The sequence below is a fragment of the Chlorocebus sabaeus genome, chromosome 27 (genome assembly GCF_047675955.1).
Source record: "Chlorocebus sabaeus isolate Y175 chromosome 27, mChlSab1.0.hap1, whole genome shotgun sequence".
In the NCBI taxonomy this organism is placed as follows: Eukaryota; Metazoa; Chordata; class Mammalia; order Primates; family Cercopithecidae; genus Chlorocebus; species Chlorocebus sabaeus.
Window position 1 is genome coordinate 42,999,267 of NC_132930.1, and position 25,752 is coordinate 43,025,018.

General features: G+C 46.1%; 1 protein-coding gene across 1 annotated transcript in view; it reads right to left on the reverse strand.

Annotated features, from left to right (window-relative positions):
• JAKMIP1 (janus kinase and microtubule interacting protein 1) overlaps positions 1-25,752 on the reverse strand; it is a 173,651-nt gene that overhangs the window by 57,978 nt on the left and 89,921 nt on the right. The window contains exons 3-4 of the mRNA XM_008017951.3: positions 21,282-21,776; positions 345-554 (exon numbers count right to left, since the gene is read on the reverse strand). Of these exons, the coding sequence (XP_008016142.1) occupies positions 345-554; positions 21,282-21,776 (705 nt within the window). The remainder of the gene's footprint in view (positions 1-344; positions 555-21,281; positions 21,777-25,752) is intronic.

The following is a 25,752-nucleotide window of genomic DNA, read 5'->3' on the forward strand; positions in this document are numbered from 1 at the left end:
GGGAACATGCAAGCCCACTGCACACCTGTGGAAGACTCCACCTAGAAGGCCACTGAGACTTCAAATCCTTCTGTGGCTCCCTGGGAACCTTGTGGTCAGGCCCTTCCCACCCTGTATCTCTTACAAAGGCCACCATGCACCGGCACCTCACACAGTGTCCAGCACTTTATAATTTATAACAGGAATTTATCCAGGAATTTATAACATCCCTTCTAATACTGAGTGAACGAGTGAATGAATGAATGAATACATGCTGCCTCAGTGTCCTCTGTGGCTGACCAGAAGAATGCCCCATAAATGGATGGGGGACCAGCCTGAGGCTGGCACAAGCTGCTGCCTCTCACCTGGACGCCCATGAGCTCCACCATGTCCCCAATCCCTGGCGGGAGCTCTCTCTTTGGGCTACTGTGGTGCCGCTCGGCCTCCTTGACCTGAACCAGCTGCTCATCCAAAGCCTCTTTCTGCAGAAGCAGCTTCTGGGTCTGCCCAGCCTGCACGCCAAGTTCCTTCTCCAAGGCCAGAATCACACGGTCTTTCCCTTTGATCTCATCCATCTGAAAAGGAGAAAGAATAAGCAGTCAGCCCTAGGGGCTCATGACCAAGGAAATCTCTCCCCTGCTTGGGGCCTTCAGCCCAGGGAAAGGTCAAAGCAGTGTCTCGGGCCTGAGTCAACTGAATTCAGTAAACTCCAGATGCAGAGCAAGCATAGCCCACAGCCCAGGGCTTGTCCCCTGTCACTGCCCCAAGACAGAGGAGACAGAGCTAGGGGTTAAGGCACATATATATTCAACCTGACACACGTACTGACATCAATGTATGCTCCTGTCTCTCTTATGTTAATGAAATAAAATAAAACACTGCCAGCCCCCAGCCGCGCCTCTGCAGCTCAGCTTCTTGGCAGAGTTGGCTTCTCTCTCCGTCTCTAGGCCCATGTCTCCCTCTCAGTCATTGACGCTCTCCTGCCTGGCCACAGCTCCCCAACCCTCACCACCAGACAGCTCCTGCCAAGGTCACCAGTGCTCTCCTGGCCACCGAACCCACCAGACGACATTCTGTCCTCCCGCCCTGACCCCATCACTCACTCCCTGACTTCATGACCTCCTGTTCCCTCTCCCCAAGGTCACTTCCCAGTTTCTATGTTCTTTATAGACTGTCTTGCTCTGGCTGTCACTGAAGCCTAGAGTTTCCAAGGCTCAGGTCTCTTCTTACTCTGTATCCTCTCCAAGGCAGCCAGGTCCTTTCCAATGGTATCAAGCCCACAGATGCGGCAGATCTTAAACACATGCCTCAGCCCTGACTTCTCTCTGAGTTCCACAATCACAGAACCAGCTGGCTGCTTCACACCTCTGCTTGGATCTCGGAGGGACCACAGCTTACCCACATACAAACCTGAACTTAATCTTCAGTTCACCCCCAGCCCTGTCTTGTCCAGCCTTCCTACGGGGGAGTGTCAGAAAGGACACAGGCTCAACACAGTGGGCCGGGTGACAGTGCGGAAACCACACCAAAAAAAGTATGCAGAGGAAGTGTCAACCCCAGGTCATCCACTCTGGCTTTTTCTGGATGCTCCAGTGAGGGCACTGTCCTGGTTAGATAGCAGCCCCCCAAGACCCATGGCCTTCCCGGAACTTCAGAACGGAACCTTATTTGGAAAGAGGGTAACCGCAGGTGCAATTAGTTAAGATGAGGTCATCCTGGAGCAGGGTGGGCCCTTATGACTAGTGTCCTTATCAGAGGAGAAGATAGACACAGAGGGGAAGGCCGTGTGTGGATGGAGGCAGAGGCTGGAGGGATGCGGCCTCAAGCCAAGGAACTCAAGGTCAGCTAGCAACACCAGCATCAGGAAGAGGCTGGGAAGGATCCTCTTCCACAGCCTTAGGGGGAAGTGTGGGTATGCAGACACCTTGATTTCAATCTCCTGGCCTCCAGAACTGTATGGGAATACATTTCTGTCATGTTAAGCCATGAAGTTTGAGAGTATTTGTTGCAGCAACTGCAAGGAAACAGATGCAAAGCTTCCTCCTGCTCAGTCTGCTCATGTAGCAGGTTACATTTCAGTGGATTACAATCCAAAGCTCTTACTTCTAAATCATATACCTTGATTTCAGACACAGACTGCCACAGCAGAGAATTTAGGTGAACGGCCCTGTTCTGATAGTAGAGAGAAGCCAGCTAAAATCCCACACACCCCCCAACCCTTACCATAAGACCATGGGCAGGTTGGGCCACCTCTCTGACTCAACTTCCGTCTCTGTAAAATGTGGACAATAAGAAGACTTTAGAACCAACTCTGTCTAACTGTTGAGGAGCTTTAGAGCAACCATGGGAAGAACCTGGCACAGTGCCTGGCATTTCGCAAGCCCGCCATCAGTGTTTGCTGCCACTCTTAATCTCTTCTAGCCCCTAGGTAACATGAGGTTATTTTATTTTAAAAGAAGACCACTAAAAACTGAAAAAAATAACATAGCGATGAGAGAGAAAGGAAATGGTACCCCTAGATTCCAGACTGACAGGTTTTCCAGCCAAGTGCCACAGTGCTACAGTTCTGATGTGGAATTTCCGTCACTTGCAACCAAAATAATCCTAATCAACATAGGGTTCAGGAAAGAACAACAAACTTGCCAGGGGTATCACTTCTCTCTTATGTGCTAGTTGGGAGCTAGGTACTAATTTATACTTAAGAGCTCTCTGAGGCACCTTCTTTGGAAGACAAAAGGCTGTTTCCGTCGGCCAGGATGATCTCCTGGCCCCTGCAATGGGTGCCCCATGCAGTTTCTCCTAAGCAGCTGCTGAATGTGCCCACTGCTCCCCCTGGTGATGGTCCACCAGCATCTACCTGCTTGGGCCAAATCCCAAATCCCGAGTATTGCAGTTTCCAAATGGGTAGGAGCACCGTCCGTTCCACAGGAGGAATCTTTAAACGTGCTGAAAACACCACTGCCAATGTAGATGCCAACCCCAAAGCAAAAATCATTATGCAGAAGGAGTTTATTCATTTAATTCGCTCAAGCACGCTTTCATTAACTCAACACACACTGAGCTAAGCACTATCAGTGGGTGCTGAGAAACATTAGTGGGCAAAAGAGATCAGACTCCCTGCCCTGGGAGCTTCCATTCTGCAGGAAGCGGGAGTAGGAAATAAACATAATAAATAAGCAGACATGGTAGCGATTCAGAGGGATTTGTGCTATGAGGGGGAAAACAACAATAACAGCATCAAAGTGAGGGAAATTGGTAGGGGCAGCTAAGGGTGTTGCAAGCCAACAGTCTGTCCATCACAGGTAAGACAGGGTTCTCATCTGCCCCTCAGTGTCAGCTTTGCAGTGAAGCCCCCACTAGCTCCCCACAAAAGGCAGCACCATCGCGAGCAAGACATCTCCAGGATCCCAAATTCTCCACCTGGAAGAGCACCAATTCACCCTTGTCCTAGTAAGTGAGACAGAGGGCTTCTGCCCCAGCCACCACAAGAAAGTTTCCTAGAAAATATTCTCCAACAGCAGAGATGGCATCCAGAAATGGCCGGCCGGCCAATGCAGAACACGTTCCAGAGCCAGCATGAGAGTCCTGAGGCCCCAGAGGTTAAGACACTGGCAAGCTCATGTAGCAAGAGGCAGGCACACTCACAGTTCACTAACTTTACTCCTGGATCACAAGCTGAGCTCTTAGTGATCCTACCTCACTGCTCTTGGGACCCGGATGAAATCCTGAGCTTCCTGGAACTGCTCACCTGACCGTATGGAACATCCCTCAGCTTCCTTCCCGCATCCATCTCCCCTTCTCCCACACACCCAGTCTCAGCATGTGCAGTAGGAAAGGGGTGGAACTAACACCACTGTAAGTTCCCAGGGCAGTCCCTGATTGGTTCATGCCACCCAAATGTCCCAGCCCCAACAGTAATTGCTTCAGGATGGATGCACAACCCAATCAGCACCGATGGCCGGAAGAGGGCAGTGCCAGGATCCTCCTGTTTTTCTTTAGGAGCTGAGAAAGGGACTCTGGGCGGTGTGGTGTAAGAACACAGGACCTGGCATAGTGGTGGCATCCCCCCAACACAGCATGAGAGCCCACAGCCTGGGAATGACACAGTGGGAGGCAGAGCAGAGCCCGAGAACCCAGGATCCTGGATGACATCGTTAGTGCACCTGGAGCTGCTCCTACAGCAAATCCCATGACTTCAGTTGGGAGAGCCAATAGACTCCCGTGGCCTAAGCTGGTTTGATATGGAATTTCTGTCACTTGTGACCAAAAGAATTGCAATCAACAGAGTTCAGGAAAGAATGACAAACTTGATGTTGGCTATCACTCCTCTCAATGCTAGCATGAGCTAGGTACTATTTTATACTTAAAAGACACTCTCTGAGTCTTTAAAACATCCTCAAAGTAGACATCATTTATCCCAAGTTACACGCAAACTTGAGGCCCAGTGCTAACACTCCAGTTAGCAGCAGAACCATGACTCAAATGCAGATTGTCCTCTCCAAGCCCTCACCGTCCCCTCTGCCCCAAAGGAACAGAGTCCGGTTGTTTCTCGGCAGTCAAGTACACCAGGAAACGTATCTCAGTGAAAACAATCCCACTGACCCATGAGTGATTTGGTGAGCTCCACTTTATTGCAAAGTTTGGGGGACTCAAAGACTGAAGCAGAGGCCACTATCCCAACATCCATTCTCATTCTTGGTACCTGTAGTGAGGTGAATAATGTCCCCCAAAATGTCACGTCTACCCCAAAAATCAGAATGTGACCTTATTTGGAAATAGGGCCTTTGCAGATGAAATGAAGATGCACATTAAGATGAGGTCATACCAAGTTAAGGTGGACCCTAAACCCACTGACTGGCATCCTTAAAAGAAGAGGACACCTATTAGAGCTGCCCCCAGGAAACTAACAGAGCACCACACCAGGGTTTCTCAGAAGCCACAGGCCACACAGTATGGGTTCCAGGATCACCTTAAACTAGAACATCACTGTCCCATGTTGACCATGATCACCTTAAACTTGAGTATCACCGTCCCATGTTGACCATAACCACCTTAAACTAGAGTGTCACTGCCCCGTTGACCGTGACTGCCTTAGAGTGTCAAAACCCCATGTTGACCATAACCACCTTAAACTAGAGCGTGACTGCCCCATGTTGACCATAACTGCCTTAAACTAGAGCATCGCCACCTCAGATTGACCATAATCACCTTAAACTAGAGTGTCACCACTCCATGTTGACCATAACTGCCTTAAACTAGAGCATCATCACCCCAGATTGACCATAATCACCTTAAACAAGAGCATCACTGCCCCATGTTGACCATGATCGCCTTAGAGTGTCAAAACCCCACGGTGACCATAACCACCTTAAACTAGAGCATCACCACCCCATGTTGACCATGACTGCCTTAAACTAGAGCATCACCACCCCATGTTGACCATGACCGCCTTAGAGTGTCAAAACCCCACGTTGACCATAACCACCTTAAACTAGAGCATCACCGCCCCATGTTGACCATGACTGCCTTAAACTAGAGCATCACCGCCCCATGTTGACCATAACCGCCTTAAACTAGAGCATCACTGCCCCATGTTGACCATAACCGCCTTAAACTAGAGCATCACTGCCCCATGTTGACCATAACCGCCTTAAACTAGAGCATCACTGCCCCATGTTGACCATAACCGCCTTAAACTAGAGCATCACTGCCCCACGTTGACCATAACTGCCTTAAACTAGAGCGTCACCACCCCATATTGACCATGACCACCTTAAACTAGAGCGTCACCACCCCATATTGACCATGACCACCTTAAACTAGAGTGTCACCACTCCATGTTGACCATAACTGCCTTAAACTAGAGCATCATTGCCCCAGATTGACCATAATCACCTTAAACAAGAGCGTCACTGCCCCACATTGACCATGACCGCCTTAGAGTGTCAAAACCCCATGTTGACCATAATCACCTTAAACTAGAGCATCACCACCCCATGTTGACCATGACCACCTTAAACTAGAGCGTCACCGCCCCATGTTGACCATGACTGCCTTAAACTAGAGCATCACTGCCCCATGTTGAGCATAACTGCCTTAAACTAGAGCATCGCCACCTCAGATTGACCATAACCACCTTAAACTAGAGTGTCACCACCCCATGTTGACCATAATCACCTTAAACTAGAGCATCACTGCCCCATGTTGACCATAACCACCTTAAACTAGAGCGTCACTGCCCCATGTTGACCATAACTGCCTTAAACTAAAGCATTGCCACCTCAGATTGAGCATAATCACCTTAAACTAGAGTGTCAACACCCCATGTTGACCATAACTGCCTTAAACTAGAGCATCGTTGCCCCAGATTGACCATAATCACCTTAAACAAGAGCGTCACTGCCCCACGTTGACCATGATCGCCTTAGAGTGTCAAAACCCCATGTTGACTATAACCACCTTAAACTAGAGCATCACCGCCCCATGTTGACCATGACCACCTTAAACTAGAGCGTCACTGCCCCATGTTGACCACAACCGCCTTAAACTAGAGCATCACTGCCCCATGTTGACCATAACTGCCTTAAACTAGAGCATTGCCACCCCAGATTGACCATAACCACCTCAAACTAGAGTGTCACTGCCCCATGTTGACCATAACCATCTTTTCTTCTTGACTTTTACTACCAGGCATCCTAATGTGTAGACAAAAGTCTAAAAGCCTTCTTGCATTTCTAATCCAATCCAGCTGACAAAGAAATGAAACTGGCAGCCCATCTCCTGAATATGTTGCCATGGGCAACAGGTTTGCTTAAGGAGTGATATCTATCAGACAGGGTGTGGGTGAATAGGAGAAATGGACATTTGATCTTTTCACTCCTTCTCCTAAGTGGGCCATTTTGGGTGAAAACCATCCACACAATGAGATACCTGAATGGGGGAGATTTTTGTTTGGCATTGAAATGGAAACGGAGCCTTTATGATACTAGATCCCTGCCACATTTTAAATTAAGCTCAAACCGTCTCTTGTGCAAATACACAGGGATTTTTTCCCCCATTTTACTTCTCTTACATGTACATTTTTCCTATAACAGAGGAACATATTTTACAGGTATCCTATTACAGAAACTATAAGCTGCTAGATGCTTTAGTTCACTTGCTTGTTTAATTCTAACTCTCAGCAGATATGGGGATACCCCCATTTTATAGGTGAGGTGCTAGAGGCTTGGAGACAGTAACCACCTGTCCCAGGGTCACATGGCAAACAAACAGGGAACCCAGAATCACCCAGGGCTGCCTCTCTCCAAAGGCTTCCCTTCCCACCATGTGATGACTCCCCCCTGAACACACACCCATGAACACACGTGATAGAGAAAAGGGGCTGGAGACTGTTCCTGGGGACTCAGTATTGGTGTGCTTGCACTGTCTATAAATTAGAAATTTTAAACTGACACAGCTTTTCTGCCATTCTTGGCACAGTATGGGGTTAAGGCATGAACTAGTGGTTTGTCACCAACTGTGGGACCCAGGCTATAGCTGGATGAGGACTTTAAAAGGGTGTCTTGTCACCTGTCTCCAGTTCCAAAATCTCTTCCAGCATCTCACCTCCCACAAAGGGCTCCCAGCCCCAGCTTACACCCTCCCCATGCTGGGACACTCACTACCTCCCCAGGAGGCTCTTAGTTTCTAAGAACCTTTGGAATCTAGAGTTTTTCTGATATTGAGGGTGGGGAATAAATGAATATATCCTCAAATCATCAGGACTTTTTAAAAGGCAAGAAAAAGAAAAGCGAGAGCTCCCTTCTTCCCCAGCAATACTCTCAGTGCCTTTCACTGGTGTCCTGCCCCCTCCTTCCCAGCCGTCCTCACCTGAAGAGCACATTCCAGGTGTGGTGGAATCCTGGCCAGCCCACAACCTGCAAGCAGAGGAGCCCTGTACTGTCAGTGAGAGGGGACCAGTGGGGGTACAGGCACTTCTGCTCTCTGAAGTCATTCACTTTCCCTGGGTCTCCTTCCTGTGCTACAAAATGAGACACTGGGCGAAGAACCATTTCCTGCCAATGGACTTGTGTACCGACACCCAAGAGGAAACCAGAGCACCAACCCCTGCAGCGGCAGGCTCCCCTCCCCACGGCACACCCCCTTCCTGCTCCTCTGGGAATGCACAGGGCTTGGCAGAGGTGGGTTTTAAGCCATTGAGAGAACATTATTTGTTCTGCCTAGCTATGGAAGTCTATAGGAGGAAAAGATAGAATATAAGCAAAATACCCTTTGTCGTTATTCTGTCACTGAAGCTCTCAGTGCACACCATGGTGAGGTCTGCAGGGAAGCATGACCCCTTCTAAGAGGGTCCTTGACCCCAAGTCATCGGAAGGCAGAGAATAGAAAACCTTTTCAGCGTTCGTTCAGACCCACTATGTCAGTCATCATCACAAGCATAGGAGATAGAATCAGAAACGCATTCCTGGGAGTCACTCCCCCAGATTCAGGTGCAGGGGCCTCGATTCTACCTGTGACACTTCATCTACTGTGTGGCGGGCACAGGGCGTTTGTTTAGGATCTCATTGATATCTTTTGCCAGAAATACTTCACACTTCTAAAACTTCTATTAAAAGTAAGAAAACAAAGTCTCCAGTACTTGACAACAGGATTCCATTATATTTCCATTTTGTATTTTACTGGGAATTCAAGTATCAGATATCATCATGGCTATTTTAGAGATATGGTTAAAATGATCACATCATGGCCCTATTACTTCCAAACCTTTGCCAGTGTTTCTGCCTCTGCATAGGATCACCTAACAAACTCCTATGCATCCTTCAAAACCCAGCTCAGACCTCACTTCCTCTGTGAAATGACTCCTGCATCTACCCACAGGAGTGACCACATCCTCTTCTTTGCTGCTGCCTCTTTGGCTTGCATAGTCCTATTGCTGAACTGACCTGCTCACACTAGAATAATCTGCTCACACTCCTGTTAACTGTAAGCTCTTTGCTGCCTGGAGCCGTGTCTTATTTTTCTCTACAACTCAGTAAATAAATATGCAACTGAGGGGGAACTGTCCTGCCCAGGGCTCTATGTGTTCTTGGGCCATTCTGACAGACAGCAAATTTCATTGCCGTGGATGACTATAAACAGTGTCCAGCTCCCATTAAACTGATTGTTTACTATTAATGTGCAGCAATTGGCAGCAAGTCCAGATCATGTGTCTCTTCCAAGGCTGATAACCAACCCAACGAGATGTCCCAAAAAGAGAGCTTCAGAAACTATCACTCGAATTCTTATGCAAAGCAGTCGCCTCATAAAGGTCAGCAGTCTCTTAAAGTTCAGGGTCCTGAACCAGACACCTCCCGTATTACAATGAATGATGTCCACCTGTACAGGGACGTGTGGCTGCCACACCCTGAGAAGTATCCTGTCTGCAGAGGGGAATGATGTTTACTAGGGAAGAGGTCACTTTCCTCAAAGAAGGAGCCAGGTTTGCAGGTGGTGGGAGTTGGTGGGGGACAAGTCCTGACTTGGTGCCTCTGCCCACCACCACACGATGTGTCTGGTCAACCTGTGCCCGGGGCTCCAGAGTCCCACATGCCCAGGAAGGCTGCATCTTCCCTCTTTTCTGCTGCCCCGGCTGGGTCGGGCAATCCCCAGATGTCCTGCCCTTCACCTCCCAAGCTGAGATCATATGGGAGGGGGTGTCACCTGTCACCCCTATAGACTGCTAGCTCCCTGCAGAGGGCCAGGCAGGGTTTTGGCCACGGCCCTCCACCACTCCCCTGAGAGGCTGGCCCAGCAGGCATCTATATAGGGAACATGCATCGAACACATGCCACTCTCAGTTCATGAGTTTTAAAAACAACCATTATGGCTTTATAAAAGCATAAAATAAAATCTCAAACAATCTGTGCGAGCCCCGGGTCTAGCTCAGAGCAGGTGCTCACCAAATGGAGCACCCGGAAAATATATAGACTCTCTTCCGTAATTTTCTGGCAAAAAAGAAATGAAACACTCGCCTTTATCTCCCAGCTGCCTCAAGCTAGATGTGAAAAGGCCACCGAGAAGGCCAGAAATGGGCCACTCCTACCCAACTGACAGGAGGAATTGTGCTGAGAAAACAGCCCGGCCCCAGTGAGAGGGCTCGGCAGACAGTCCTGGGAGTAAAGAAACCAACCAACCTCCGGGTCTCCTGGGGTCTCAGGAGCTGCAGGCACCCAGCCTAGGCTGGCCCATCGGCCCCTCTTTTCCTAGTTGAGATCCTCAGGCCCAAGGTCTTAAGCTGCCCTTGATTCCTCCTACCTTGTCAACTAGTTCCCAACAGTGGTACTCTTTTAAAACTAAAGTTTTAACTCTTATTAGGAAAGGAATGCAGATCCATTATAGAAAATGAAAAATACAACTCTTATTAGGAAAGGAATGTGGATACATTACAGAAAATGAAAAATACAGCCAGACGCAGTGGCTCACGTCTATAATCCCAGCACTTTGGAAGGCAGAGGCGGGAAGTTTGCTTAAGCTCAAGAGTTCAAGACCAGCCTGGGCAACATGAAGAAACCTTGTCTCTTCAAAAAATACAAAAAATTAGCTGGGCATAGGTGGTCCTGGTTATTCAGGAGGCTGAAGTGGGAGGATTGCTTGAGCCCAGAAAGTAGAGGCTGCAGTGAGCTGTGACTGCACCACTGCACTCCAGCCTAGGCAACAGAGCAAGACCCTGTCAAAAAAGAAAAAAGATAGAAGAAATATAAAAAGGAAGAGGGAGGGGAGGGAGGGAGGAAGGAAGGAAGGAAAGAAGGAAGGTGGAAGGAAGGGGGAGTGGGGGAGGGAGAAGGGGGGAGGGAGGAAGGGAAAGAAAAGAAAGAGGGAAATGAAAGAAAAGAAAGAAATAGCAAAGGAAGGAAGAAGGGAAGGAAAGAAAGAAGAAAGGAAGGGGGGAAATAAAGAAGGAAAGAAAAGAAAGAAGGAGAAAAGGAAAAAGGGAAGGAAAGGGAGAAAGGAAGGAAGGGAGGGAGGGAGGCAGGGAAGCAAGGAGGGGAGAGTGAGAGAAAGAAAGGGAGGAAAGAAGAAAGGAAAGAAAGAAGAAAGGAAGGAAGGAAAATTAAAAATACAACAAAGCACAGAGAAGGAAACGGAAAGCCCCCGTGATGTCAGGATGCCTCATTCTACTTCTGCAAGACAGAGTCCTGTTTGCAGCCATACATCCTGTTTTTTAATCTTCTGTGTTCACTTTTCCAAGTCCCTATAGCTTGTCATAAATGCCTGAGTCATTGTCCTGACTCACAAACGCGAGGCAGCAAATGCAGATGCAATAGACCGCTGGCAGAACACACACGGCACCATCTGATGTGTATGTAAGATTCTGTGCATGCTTTTGCACATTTCCTTCAGTAGACTCCTGGAAGTGGGATTAGCAAGCTAAAGGGCAGGAGCGTGCTGAAAGCTGTTGTTTGCACAGAGGCGGGGGGCATCTGCTATGCACCACACTGCACAGGCTCTGGGCTTTCACAGTGAACAAGACAGACTCAGTCCCTGTCCTTACAGAACTTGGATCCTAGTAGGGGGAAACACACAAGAAATAATCAAAGACAGATAAAAATGTCAGATGAGAAGTGCTGTGGCAAGGATGGGAAAAGGTGGCATGCAATTGAGCGACTCAGGGCTGGTCTAGATGATGCTCAGGCAGGCCTCCCTGCACAAGGGACACCGAGGTGGGAGCTACTCAGTGAGAAAGAACCAGATGTGCAAAGATTGGGGGCAGAGCACTCCCCGCCAAGGACCCAGGAGTGCCTGTGGAAAGGCCCTGGGGCTGAGAACAACCTGCCAAAGGCACCTTCTGTCTTCTCTTTTGACACTTGAATTATACCCCACCTTTAAAAAAAAATCCTGGCTAATTTGATTGGGAATGATAGCATCCTGACGTTTTAATTTGCATTTCATGACTGGTGAGGTTAAACTCATTTTTATGTTTAATAGGCATTGCTTTTCTTTTTTGTGAACTGTGTGTTCCCATGGCTTGACTAATTATAAATTATTGTTCCTCTTGTAAACTTGACGAACTTTTTATACACTGAGAATGTTAACCCTGTGCCACATTGTTTAAAGACTGTTTCCCAGGCTATATCTTCACTCTCCATTTCTCTAAAGGCCTGCATGCCATCTGTGCATCAAATACTCTGTTGAGGAAACTGGGGGTAGAATAATGTTTGTTATTATCATTATAACAAATTCATTTTCAGATCCCATTGGACATTGCTTTTAATCCTGTATCATTCAGAATCAAGTTTTTAAAAAGGATCAATGGCCTGAGGCTGAGTATAAAATTCCCACTCAACTTTTACCCTGTAAAATGGGAGTATGGATTGAGTATCCCTTATCTGAAATGTTTGGAAACAGAAGTGTTACAGATTTGAGGATTTCTGGATTTTAGAATATTTGCACATACATAATGAGATACCTTGGGGATGGGACCCAAGTCTAAACATGAAACCCATTTATGTTTCACATACACTTATACATAGAGCTGAAAGGTAATTTTATACAATATTTTTAACAATTTTGTACATGCAACAAAAGTCTGTGTACACTGAAACATCAGAAAGCAAGTGTCTCACTGTCTCAGCCACCCAAATGGATGGTCTGGGGTTGTCTGGCATCACCATCATGCCTGACAGTGAGTTTATTTATTTATTCAAGACAGACTCTTTCTCTGTCACGCAGGCTGAAGTGCAGGGGCATGATCATAGCTCACAGCAGCCTCAATCTGCTGGCTTCAAACAATCCTCCCACCTGGGCCTCCTGAGTAGCTGGGACTACAGGAGTATGCCACCACGTCTGGCTAATTTTTAAATTTTTTGTAGAGGCAAGGCCTCACTGCCCAGGATGGTCTCGAACTCTCAGCCTCAAGCAATCCTCCCACCTCAACCTCCTGAAGTATTAGGATTACAGTCATGAGCCATCTCGCCCAGTTCTGACTCTGAATTTAGACGCTACCAATAAGCAACCATTTCTTACACTTATTCACACATACCATTGATATAGCGGAAAAGATAATGTGCTCGGGGTAACATCTAAGCATGCTTGCATGGGGGAGTCTGGGCGTGGATGGAAGCTATATCACAGCCGAAGTGGGCTAGGGGGATCTTTTTTCCCCTTGGGTATGCTGAATACACTGCGTTGTACACCTGCATTTTGAATGCGATCTGTCACAGGAGGTTGGGTGTGCAATTTTCCACTTGTGGCTTCACGTTGGCACTCACAAAATTTCAGATTTTGGAGCATTTGGGCCTTTGGATCAGGGATGCTCAACCTATTTCTATACCACCTTTGCAGAACTCCATAAGGACAGGGGAAGCTGCCCCATTTTGCAACAATAAATGCAATAAGAAGTGTTCATTCTCATCCTCATTTGACAAATGGTGTGAATCAATCATTCCATGAGAAAAGCCAGGCCCATGCTTGCTTAGGCAGCTTGGAGAATTTGATTCCCTTGATCAAAATCACTCAAGACCAGGATGGTAGGTTTTTGTCTGGCTTTGAGTATTTCAAAGGTAGTGAAAGCTCTCTCTGTGGAACTGGAAAGAATCATTAAAATGCAATGCCCTTTATGGCTCACTTACATTGTGGAACAGAAAAGCTGTGACTATGAATCGAATCAGAGATAATGAAAGTGTAGTGTGGAGTTTGGAGTTCAAGAACATGGTTCTGATATGCATGAATCTCATTTAACAAGGTGCTGTGCAAATCGATGCCTGCCTGAACACACTTTACGCAACTACCACCCAGGTCAAAAAAGAAACATTCCTCGTCGCATGTGGTGGCTCACACCTGTAATCCCAGCACTTTGGGATGCCAAGGCAGGTGGATCACCTAAGGTCAGGAGTTCGAGACCAGCCTGGCCAACATGGTGAAGCCCCATCTCTACTAAAAATACAAAAAAAAAAAAAAAAAAAAAATTAGCCAGGTGTAGTGGCAGGCACCTGTAAACCCAGCTACTCGTGAGGCTGAGGCAGAAGAATCGCTTGAATCCAGGAGGTGGAGGTTGCAGTGAACCGATATCACACCATTGCACTCCAGCCTGAGCAACAAGAGCGAAACTTCACCTGAAGGAACAAAGGAAGGAAGGAAGGAAGGAAGGAAGGAAGGAAGGAAGGAAGGAAGGAAGGAAGGAAGGAAGGAAGGAAGGAAGGAAGGAAGGAGAGAGAGAGAAAGAGAGAGAGAGAGAGAAAGAAGAAAGAAAGGAAAAGAAAGAAAGGAAAAGAAAGAAAGAAAGAAAGAAAGAAAGAAAGAAAGAAAGAGAGAGAGAGAAAGAAAGAAAGAGAAAAAGAAAAAGAAAGAAAGAAAGAGAAAGGGAAAGAAAGGGAAAGGAAAGGAAGAAGGAAGGAAGGAGAGAGAGAAAGAAGAAACAAAGAAAAAGAAAGAAAGAAAGAGAGAAAGAAAGAGAGAAAGGGAAAGAAAGGGAAGGAAAGGAAAGGAAGAAGGAAAGAAGGAACGAAGGAAGGAAGGAAGGAAGGAAGGAAGGAAGGAAGGAAGGAAGGAAGGAAGGAAGGAAGGGATTCCTGATGCTCGAGAAGGCTGGCTCCTGCCACTTCCTGATCAACCTCACACCTGGAGGTCATCCACACTGTTATTCTAGCACCTTAGATTAGTTTTTACCCTTCTTAAACTTCACGTGAGTAAAATCATGCAGTATGTAGCTTTTGTGCTCATATTCTTTGGTTTGTTTATGACACCACATCTAGGAAATTCATTCATTTTCTTGCCTGTTTTGGAAATTCATTTTTTCCCATTGCTGTGTAATATCCCATTGACTAAATACACCTTTATCCCTCTTATTGCTTCATTTATTGCTCACAGAGCATATTTTCTATCATTTTCCTTTAGGGAAAGCGGGTCTTTATATTTAAAGTGTGACTTTTGTATCCACTCTGACAACTTCTGCATTTTAACTGGTTTAGTCCATTTACATTTGATGTAACTACTGATATGACTTGTTTAATTCCACCATTTTGCTGTCTCTTCTCCATTTGTCCCATCTGTTTTTTTCCCTGCTTTGGTCCTTCTTTGCTACCTTCTTTTAGTGCAAACAGATTTCTTTAGTCTCTCATTTTATTTCCCCTCTTTGCTTTTTAGCTGTGCCTCCTTTTGCTGCCTTTTTAAACCTTGATTTGTCACAGCCTCCTTGAATTCATAGCATCACGCACCCCCTCAGACAAGATTGAAGGACTATGCAAGAGTACAGATCCATTTACCACCACCCCATCCTTTCTAGATTTTTTTATGCATTTTACTTCTACATATGTCATAAACCCCACAATACAATGTGATTGTTTTTCTTTGAACAGTCACTTGTGTTTAAAATAAATTGAGAAAAAGAGATCATCTCAGACATTGACTCTCCTTTACCCATTTCTTCTGTTCTTTATTCCCTTCCAAGAGAACTAAATTCCCATCTGGCATTGTTTCTCTTCACCTGCAGAACCTCCTTTAGCATTTTTGGTGGTGCAGCCTCTGGTGACAAATAATCTTAGCTTCCTTTTACCTAAAAGGTCTTTATTTCACTCTTATTGTAAAAGAATATTTTTTGCTGGATATGAAATTCTGAGTTAACAGATGTCTCTGTTTCGCTTTAGAGCACTTAAGTGTACGAGATGCTACCAGGGGGCGCGGCTGCTCCACGTCCTTGCCATTTCTCGGCACTGTTAGCTTTTTAATTTAGCCATCCTGGTGCCTGAGCAGTGTTGTCTCGTTGTATGCTTTTCTTCCTCTTATAAATATGCTCTTTTTAAATGCAAATACAAGATCCACTGTTAAACTTTAATCAATCCTATTTAAATTTCCAATTTTTCTTGTTTTAAACATTTTAGAGTTTAATTTATATATCATGAACTTTATTGATTTTTAGTAAGTCTTCCAAGTTGTGGAGCCATCATTATAATCTGTTTCAGAACCTTCCTCACCCAGCAAGATCCCTCATGCTCATTTACAGCTAATCTCCATTCCAACTAGTCCCCGTCAGTCACTAACCTACTCTCTGTCTCTATAGATTTGGCTATTCTGGAGATTTCATATAAATGCAAGCATACAATATGAGTCTTTTGTGTCTAACTTCTATCATTTAGCATAATGTTTATGAGGTTCAGAAATGTTATAGACATTGTAGCATAAATCAATATTTCATACCATCTCATTGTTGACTCACATTGTATTATACAGACGTGCCACGTTTATCCATTCACCAACTGAGGACATTTGGACTTTTCCCACTTGTTGACTATTAAATGCTGCTATAAGCATTCATGTACAAATCTTGATGTAGATACATGTTTTCATTTCTCTTGGGTAGATACTTAGGAGTAGAACTACAGAGTCCGTAGGTGTCCTTTTTTTAGACTTTTTAAGAAACTACCAAACCACTTATCAAGGTGGCTATACCATTTTAAAGTCCTATCAGAATGACAGTACTCATTCCTTCACATGCTAGCCAACATTTACTGTTGTCTGTTTTTTTTTTTTTTTTTTTTTTTTTTTGCAGTCATTCTAGTGGATGAGAATTTATATCTAGTTGTAATTTTACTCTGGTTCCCTGATGATCAGTGAGGTAGAATACCTTTTCACATATTTGTTAGTCATTTAATTATCCTGCTCTTGAAATATTCTTTCAAGTTTTTGTCCATTTTTAATTGAGTTATTTTTCGTATTGTTTTATAGTTGTTTTTATAATCTGCACAAAAGTCCTTTGCGGTATAGGTATTGAACATCTCTTCTCTCAGCCTGTAATTTGCCTTGTATCTCTTTTATTGGTGCCTTTTGATGAACAATGATTATTTCACATCCCATGCACAACCCTCTCTGAATAGTATATTCATGTAAATAGTGTATTGTGTCCTGCTTAAGAAATATTTACCATGTCCCAAGATCATGAAAAAGGTCTGTTTTCTACTAGTAGCTTTATTGTTTTACTTTTCATGCACAGGTCTATGGACCACTTTGAATTAATCTTCTTGGGTAGTACGATATAGACTTCATACTATATACAGACAGAGTGTGTGTGTATTTCCTGTTTGTTCGGTTTTTTTCTTACAGATAGCTAACCAGTCTAATATTGTCCATTGAAAGATCATCCTCTCTATAGTGAACTGCCATGCTATCTTTTTCCACATACGTGAAGATGTACTTCTGGACTCTTCTGTTCCACTGACCTCTCTAACCTTCAGCCTTACTGTCTGATTATTGTAGCTTTGTAGTAAACTTTGTTACAGGTTGTATGAAACTTCCAATTTTTCTCTTCTTCAAGATTGTGATCCACAACCTTTCAATTTTTTACATCAAATTTAGAATCTGCTTGCCAATGTCTGTATTTTAAAAAGTCTGCTGGGGGCTGGGCGTGGTGACTCACGTCTGTAATCCTAGCACTTTGGGAGGCCGAGGCAGGCAGATCACTTGAGATCAGGAGTTCAAGACCAGCCTGGCCAACATGGCAAAACCCTATCTCTACTAAAAATACAAAAAAAAAAAAAAAAAAAAAAAATTAGCTGGGCAAGGTGGCAGCATCTGTAATCCTAGCTGCTCAGGAGGCTGAGGCAAGAGAATTGCTTGAACCCAGGAGGCAGAAGTTGCAGTGAGCTGAGATCACACCACTGCACTCCAGCCTGAGCAACAAAGCAAGACACAGTAAAAAAAAAAAAAAAAAAAAAAAAAAAGTCTGCTGGGATTTCGGTAAGGGATAGCACTGAATCTGTAGCTCAATCATGGAAAAACTGATACCTATACTAAGTCTTCTAATGGATGAAAATGATATCCCTTTCCATTGATTTAGATCTCCTTAAATTTTTCTCAGCAATGTTTTCTAGTTTTCAGGGGAGACATCTTACACAACTTTCATTAGATTTACTCCTAGGTATTTGAGTTTTGTGGTGCTCTACTGTAAATGATATTCTTTAAGATTTCATTTTCTAATTGTTCATTGCTAATAGATTGAAATAATCTGTGTGTATGTACCTTGTATATATAGACTTTGATAAATTCACTTATTAAGTCTAATAGTTTGTAGGGTCTTTCTATTTTCAGAACTTTCCACGTTCTGAATGTGTCCCACAAAACTTCATACATTGAAACTTATCACCAATGTGATAGTATTCAGAGGTGGGGACTTTAAGAGGTGATTAAGTCATGAGGGCAAAGCCTTTTTGGAGGGAGTTAATGACCTTGTAAGAGAAATATGAGCTGCCTGCCTCTCTTTTGTCATTACATTCCTTCTGCCATGTGACGACATGGCATTTAAGGCATCATCTTAGAAGCAGAAACTGGGCCCTTGCCAGATACTGAACTTGCCAGTGCCTGGATCTTGGACTTTCCAGCCTCCAGAATGGTAAGAAATAAATTTCTATTATATATAAGTTACCCAGTCTGTGTTATTTTGTTATAGCAACAGTAATGAACTAAAACAAGTCTCTTGGATTTTCTACATCACAACCATAGCACCTGCAAATAATGAGTTTTCCTTTTTTCTCCCTCTCTAAAACTTTTATTTGTTTACTGTCTTTTGTATTTGACATTCTGGCCAGTGCAATGTTGACTAGAAGTGGTAACAGTCAACATCTTGTTTTGACCTTGAACTTGGGTGGGAAATGTTCAATATTTCATCATTATGTATATCACTTGTAACAGATTTTTGATAGAACCACTTATCATATTAGAGACATTCTATTCTATTCCTGTTTTTCTGAGAGTTTATATCATGAAATTGAATTTTACCAACAGATTTTTCTGCATCTATTAATATGATCACTTTTTTTTCTCTTTTATTATATCATTATGTTGAATTACATTCAGCGATTTTAGAATATGAAGCCAATCTTTATATTTTCAGAGTAAACTCAGCTGGGTTATGACTTATTAGCCTTTCTATGTATTGCTGGATTTGATGTGTTAATATCTTGCTTGTACTCTTGAATCTATGTTCATAAAAGGTAATCCAAAAATCTTCTTATCTTGTGATGTTATTGCTTTTGGAATCAGAGTTACACTGGCTTCATAAGTTAGTTAAAATGTGTTCCAATTTCTATTTTCTGGAAGACTTTGGCTAGAATTAGTTTTACTTATTTATTTATTTATTTTTTTTTTTTTGAGACAGAGTCTCGCTCTGTGGCTCAGGCTGGAGTGCGGTGGCCGGATCTCAGCTCACTGCGAGCTCCGCCTCCCGGGTTTATGCCATTCTCCTGCCTCAGTCTCCCGAGTAGCTGGGACTACAGGCGCCTGCCACCTCGCCCGGCTAGCTTTTTTTGTATTTTTTAGTAGAGACGGGGTTTCACCGTGTTAGCCAGGATGGTCTCGATCTCCTGACCTCGTGATCCACCCGCCTCGGCCTCCCAAAGTGCTGGGATTACAGGCTTGAGCCAGCGCGCCCGGCCGAGTTTTACTTATTTCTTAAACACTTGAAAGAGTTTACTTGTGAAGCCGTCTAGGTCTGGGCCTTTCTTCATAGAGTAATTATTCATTACAGATTTAATTTATTTAGGAGCTATAGGACTACTTAGATTTTCTATTTGCTTCATGTCAGTTTTGGTACGTTGTGCTTATTCAAGGAATATGTTCATTTTATCGAGGTTTCAAGTTTATTGGTATATGCTGTTTGCTGTGGGTTTATTGTCTGTAGGAGCTGTGGTATTTCTCCCTTTACATTTTTGATATTAGTAACTTATTGTCTCTGTTTGGCTTTATCAATATTGCTAAATGTTTGTCAATTTATCAATTTTAATTAACTCTTGAATTTGTTGATTTTCTTTATTAATTTTATTTCACTGTTTCTTGCTCTTCAAAATGTCCTTCCTTCTGCTCTCTGGAGTTGAATTGGCTGTTCTTTTTCTTTCTTCTTGATATAGAAGCTTAGATGCTTGATTTTCAGCATTTCTTCTTTTTGTCTAAAATATGTTTTGCTCTAAGGACTAATTACAACCCACAAATTTTGAAATGTGGTCTATTTTGATAAAAGTACATCACATCCACAGAATTCTGCAGTTGTGCAATAGAGTGCTCTGTCAGGTAAGTTCACGGTGGTTAATTGTGTTGTTGAAATCATGTCTTTATTCATTCTTTGTCTGTGTGTTCTACTGTTTGCTGATAGAAGCATGTTCGTCCCCAACCATAACTGTGGATTTCTCTGCTTCTCCTTTTAGTTTTGATATTTTTCTCTTTTATACATTTTGAGGTTTTGTTTTTGAATGCATTCCCACTGAATTGACCCTTTATTATTAAGAACTGTCCTTTCGTGTCTTTAGTATTACGTCTTGCCTTAGAGCCTTTGACATTAATACAGACAGACCAGCTTTGCTTTTGGGAAGTGTTTGCACAGTGCAGCTTTCCCCATCCTCTTATGCTCCCTGTCACCATGTCCTCATAATTAAGATGTCTCTCCTGTAAACATCACTGTTACTGTTTGATCCAGTCTGAAAACCTCAGCTTACTTTACTTCTTAGCCTCCTGCCCCACACAGCTTCAAAGTGTGACAAACGCCCTGAGGGGCAGATTGGCCATGTGTTTGTGGTGGGCCCCCTCCCTTTGCCTCCTATGTCCAGTGAGGTCATGGGAGCTGTCACTCTGCCTTTCCAGCTGGGCTCACCAGGCTTCCCCATCACTGCAGGACTCAGGAGGATCTCCTGTGCAGCAAGCTGGCCTAAGTGGGGCTCCTCTGGTTTCCATTCTTTCATGCCCACCCTGAGATGGCAAAAAATCCTACTCATCTCTCTTAGGACATCCAATCTTCAGCCCACACCCAGAATCCACAAATGCCCCAAGGGAAGAAAGCAGCTGGCAATTCTCAGGCCGCCTAGGCAGGGCTCCTTCCACTTCCCTTCGGAATTTTAGCTCATCCACACTCCACAGCTCCCACAGATCTCCAGTATCTTTCAAAACAGGCCTATTTGCAATTTGTATTTTTCCCTTGCTGTTGCAGCCAGTTGGCCGGCCTGCCCTGACCTGCGGCATCTTACCTGGAGATGGAAGTCTGCTCACGGTTGTTGAAGTAAATGAATCAATAAATGCCTGGCACTCAGATATGCTATCACGATGCATTTGCAACAACTCTCGCTAGTCTCCATTAAACTCCTTTGAAAAATGGGGAAACTGTTCTTTGAGCTGATTACCTGCAGCCCCAAAGCCATCTTACCACACCTAAGACTGCAAGGACGTTGCTGGGGCCCCAGTGCTTTGAACAATGCCTGGAGCACAGCAGGTCCTCGGAGCTCCGCATTTCCCCCACGCGTGCAGGGAGGGAAGGCTGCGTGCCCGTGGGCTGGGGAGGGGGCGGCACGTACCAGCCTGCGGATGTCGCGCTCGCATTCGCGTTTGATGCGGTGCACCTCGTCTTGGTGCGCCTGGTAGGCGGCGCGCAGGTCGGCTGCCTTGGTCTTGTCGGCCTGCATGCAGTTACTGAGCGCCTCCTCTGCCTGCTTGCGCGCTGCCTTGAGCTCCAGGATCTCCTGCTGCAGCCGCAGGCGTTCTCCGTCGAAGGCCCTGCGCGCCTCCTCGCGCGCCTCGGTCAGCAGCGCCGTCTTGACCTTGTCGGCCGCGCCGTCGCGCAGCACGTTCAATGTGGCCTGTAGCCGCTGCAGCTCGCCTTCCTTGATCTTGGCCGTGCGCGCCGCCTCCTGCTCGTGCTGCCGGATGAGGCCCTCGCGCAACGCCTGCAGCTCCTTGGTCTTCTCTTCATGCAGCTTGGCCTTGAGCTCCGAAATGTAGGCCGTGTGCCGTCGCTGCTCCTGCTCGCGCTCCAGCTTTGCCTCCTGCAGCCGCTCGCGCAGTTTGCCCACCTGCAGCCAGAGCGGCGAGAGAGCCGGTCAGGGTCAGGGTCAGGGTCAGGGTCACAGCTGGGGGAGCTGGCCACAGCCTCCCCGCGCCCAAGACACCCACCTGGGCCCACGTTCCCACGGATTCCCCCTTCGGCAATGCCCTGCAGGCCTGACCCTCCTGCCAGCCCCACTTAGAATCTCTCTTGCTAGTTCCCTGAGATTTTCCGCGGGGGTGGAAACCCCCCCGAGGATGTTAGCGAGGCATTCAAGCCTTTGACATCTCTTCCCGGTTGTAGATATATGAGGAAGGACAATTCCTCAATCACAGAGCACACCCTGCAGAAATCATCACCAAGACCCCAAAGATTGTAAACCAGAAATACATTTCCAGGGCCCCATGCACGGACTCTGGAGTTGGAAAAGACAGACCAAGCTTCTAAGTCTTGGGGGGCAGTGAGCAAGGGGGGGATCATTCTTGTTGAGCGGGGTCCCAAGCTGGGCTGGGGACTCCAATGCATCACCCACATTGCCACATTAACCCCTCACGGTCTTGGGAAGGAGATAGCTCTCGCTGGCGCTCTCTCTCTCTCTCTGTCTCTCTCCCCCCGTCTCCCTCTCTCTCTCCTCTGTTTTATCACGAGGCAGCCAAGACTCAGAGACGGTCTGGTGACCTGCCCAGGGTTAGGGATGAGGACCCTGCTGCTGCCAGGCAACCCACCCCGCCTTGAGTCTATTCATTCTATCAGCAAACAATTCAAAACATTACTTATAAAACGTCCCAAGGGAGTGTGTTCTTAAAACACTTCAAAATGCTTTCTTTAACCTTTTTGTTTCAATATCACTCAATACACATTCCACAGGAACACCTGACAAGCCCTTCTTTCCTGAATTCTGACCCTCTCTGCAGACCTGAAATGAATTGCCTCTGACGGACAAGCTGCTTCCAGGGAAAATGGCAACGTTTTCCCCCAGACCACATTCTTGATAGCATAGTAACATGTTAAAATGAATTTTCGGTGAGAAGTTTTACAATGACACCTGAGTATTAATAAATCCTTACTTATAACAGCAGGTAAAGAAGCAAATAAAACCAACCCAGGAAAACACACAAGAGCAACCTCTCCTTTCACCAGATACTCACAATCATAGGAATGAAGCCAGGCGACCAGTCCGTGCTCTGTCCACCTTACCCTGGGGGCAGCAATCAGCATCTTTTCCTAGTGGATTTAGTAGCAGGAAGCCAGAACTTTTAAGTATTTAACAGAACTGTCCCGGTTATGGGCAAAATGTTTTTGACTGTTCTCCCCCCTGCGAGGCAACACTGTCTTAAGTCCCTGGTTAATGCTGACAGTCATCTGGGCTCAGCAGGGTCAGATCCAATGAGATCCTAATCTGTTTTGATGAGCTGCATTTCCCGGGGAAAATTTCTCTACCTCTATGGTGGTTGATGTTGTGGGTGGACTTGGCTGGGCCACAATGCCCAGTCGTTTGGTCAAACACCAGTCCAGATGTGGCTGTGAAGGTATATTTTAGAAAAGATTAACATTTACATCAGTAAACTCTGGGTGAAGCACAGTGCCTTCCACAATGTAGGTGGGCCTCATCCAATCAGTCGAAGGCTTCAAGAGAAAGACCGAGGTCCCCTGAGGAAGAAGGAACTCTGCCTCCAGACTGCACTGGGACTGGAAGCTGCAAGATCAACCCTTGCCTGAATCTCCAGCCTGCTGGTCTGCCCTACACATTTCAGATTTGCCAGCCCCACAACTGCGTAAGTCGATTCCTTAAAACTAACAAACCACCTCTCACTCTGTGGTGTGTGTGTGTGTGTGTGTGTGTCACAATCTATTGGTTCTGTTTCTCTAAAGAACTCTGACTACACAACCTTTCAGAGCTCCAGTTTCCTCTACTAGGAAACAGGGATGTCAACAGCTGCCCCTCAAAGGCCCGTTGGGAGGAGGAAGATGAGGTGACTGCAGGTGGATGAATGAAGTCTGTTGTTATCGTGGGTCTGACTTTGTGCATCAGGTGTGGGCAGCCTCTCGGGAGAGTCACAGGTAGAAAGGGAATGAGGAACATGGAAGGGTGGGCAGAGGCCTATACGAGGCAGCCTGGTGGGCAGAGGGGCTGCTTCCTGGGAGGGGCAGAGGTGCTGCTGAGGCTGGTGATCCAGGTGTGTAGGGCAGGGACGGTGACAGAGAGGCAGGGGCCTGGGGACAGGGCCCTGGTGGGTCCCTCCAGCTCTGCCCAAAGCTGCTGAGGGCCAAGCCCAGGTGACACGACCTATGCCGCAGAAGCAGCAGAGTGAGGCTGGGGTGACCCCTGATGTGCACAGAGCACTCCCCACCCCCACCACTCCATCCAACTGAGCAGGCCAAAACAGCCATCCAGCACTTTACCTCCAGGTGCCTCCAAGCTACCCCAAGTGTAGAGGCACCCACACCAGTCGCTCCTCAGCACTTGGACTCTAAATGCAGCCATAGCACAAAGGCCAAGAGAGGGAACATGCCCTGGGTGTGTGGGGGCTGGCATGGAGAAATTATCTGAACCACAAGAACCACCCCCACTTGCCATTCCCACTCAGAGAGTGAGTCAGATTCGTCCCTTTCCATCCCCATCCTCGTCCAATCCGGCAGCACTGGCTCTCTATGTCCAGGCCTGGCCACTTCCCCACTTCCCCCTTGCCCAAGCCACCTGCAGCAGCCCTCCCTACCACACCCTCCAGGCTCAAAGCCCTCTAAATCTCACGGGTACAGGTTAACTACTCTGAAACTATCATACATGTATAATGTTGAACAAAGGAAGTGGATGGCAGATGGGGAAGCCAGGTTTCCCACTTGGAGCGAGAGGTTTCAGACAAGCAAGAAGAGGCTGAAGTGAGCCATGTGGTAGCGGATTCATCTCGGGGACATCTGTAAGAACTCATGTTTAACTTTGTGTGGATATAGATGTCATATATAGAAATATTTACAGGTATGTGCACATACGCAGGTCAGTATACACATATATGTCCTTGTTCTGGCAGCTGAGAGGGCCTAGAAACAATGACACCCCAGCAGTAATGGGCACACCTGGTGCCCAGATCTTTGTTTCTAATGCCATTCTCCAATAAAAGGAACCAGGACTCCTCAGAGAAATTGCTGGGTCTAGGGCTGGGATAGGAAATATACAAGATGAGCCTGGGGCATCTTTTTTTTTTTTTTTTTTTTGGAGTCGGAGTCTCGCTCTGTTGCCCAGGCTGGAGTGCAGTGGCACGATCTCGGCTCACTGCAAGCTCCGCCTCCTGGGTTCACGCCATTCTCCTGCCTCAGCTTCCCGAGTAGCAGGACTACAGGTGCCTGCCACCACGCCCAGCTAATTTTTTAATATTTTTAGTAGAGATGGGGTTTCACCGTGTTAGCCAGGATGGTCTCGTTCTCCTGACCTCATGATCTACCCACCTCGGCCTCCCAAAGTGCTGGGATTACAGGCGTGAGCCACTGCGGAGCCTGGGGCGTCTTACGATGCCAGAAAGTAAGGAAGTGCTCCAAAAAAACCCCACAAAACTGCCCCTATGAAGTCTTGGGTTCTGCTTGCCCCTGCACTATTTTCTAAAACCTTTGATGCAATGTGCCCAGGGCTGCTATATTGCTGGTTTCCTGTGAGCCTCTGTACCCATCTGACTTGAGGACAGGGGCTGTCTCTGAGTTACTTCCAAACACTTCTCACTCAGCCCAGGCACAGAGCATGCGTGCCACAGGCTTGCTGATGAACAATCAGACGCGTTTACTACCCTCCCTCATCCTACAGTGTTCAACAGGTATGCTGTGCTTAAATACCAGCACTTTAAATGGGACATTGACGGTGATTATGAGATCATATCAAAGTAACACTTCAATGCAATTGTAAAGTTTGCATTTATTCTTTATGTACCGGTCAATAAGCACACGGCTGAATTCTCAGAGAATCAAAATTCTCCCAGCAGCCAGATGGGTAAAGTCAACCTCAAGGGGCCACAGGG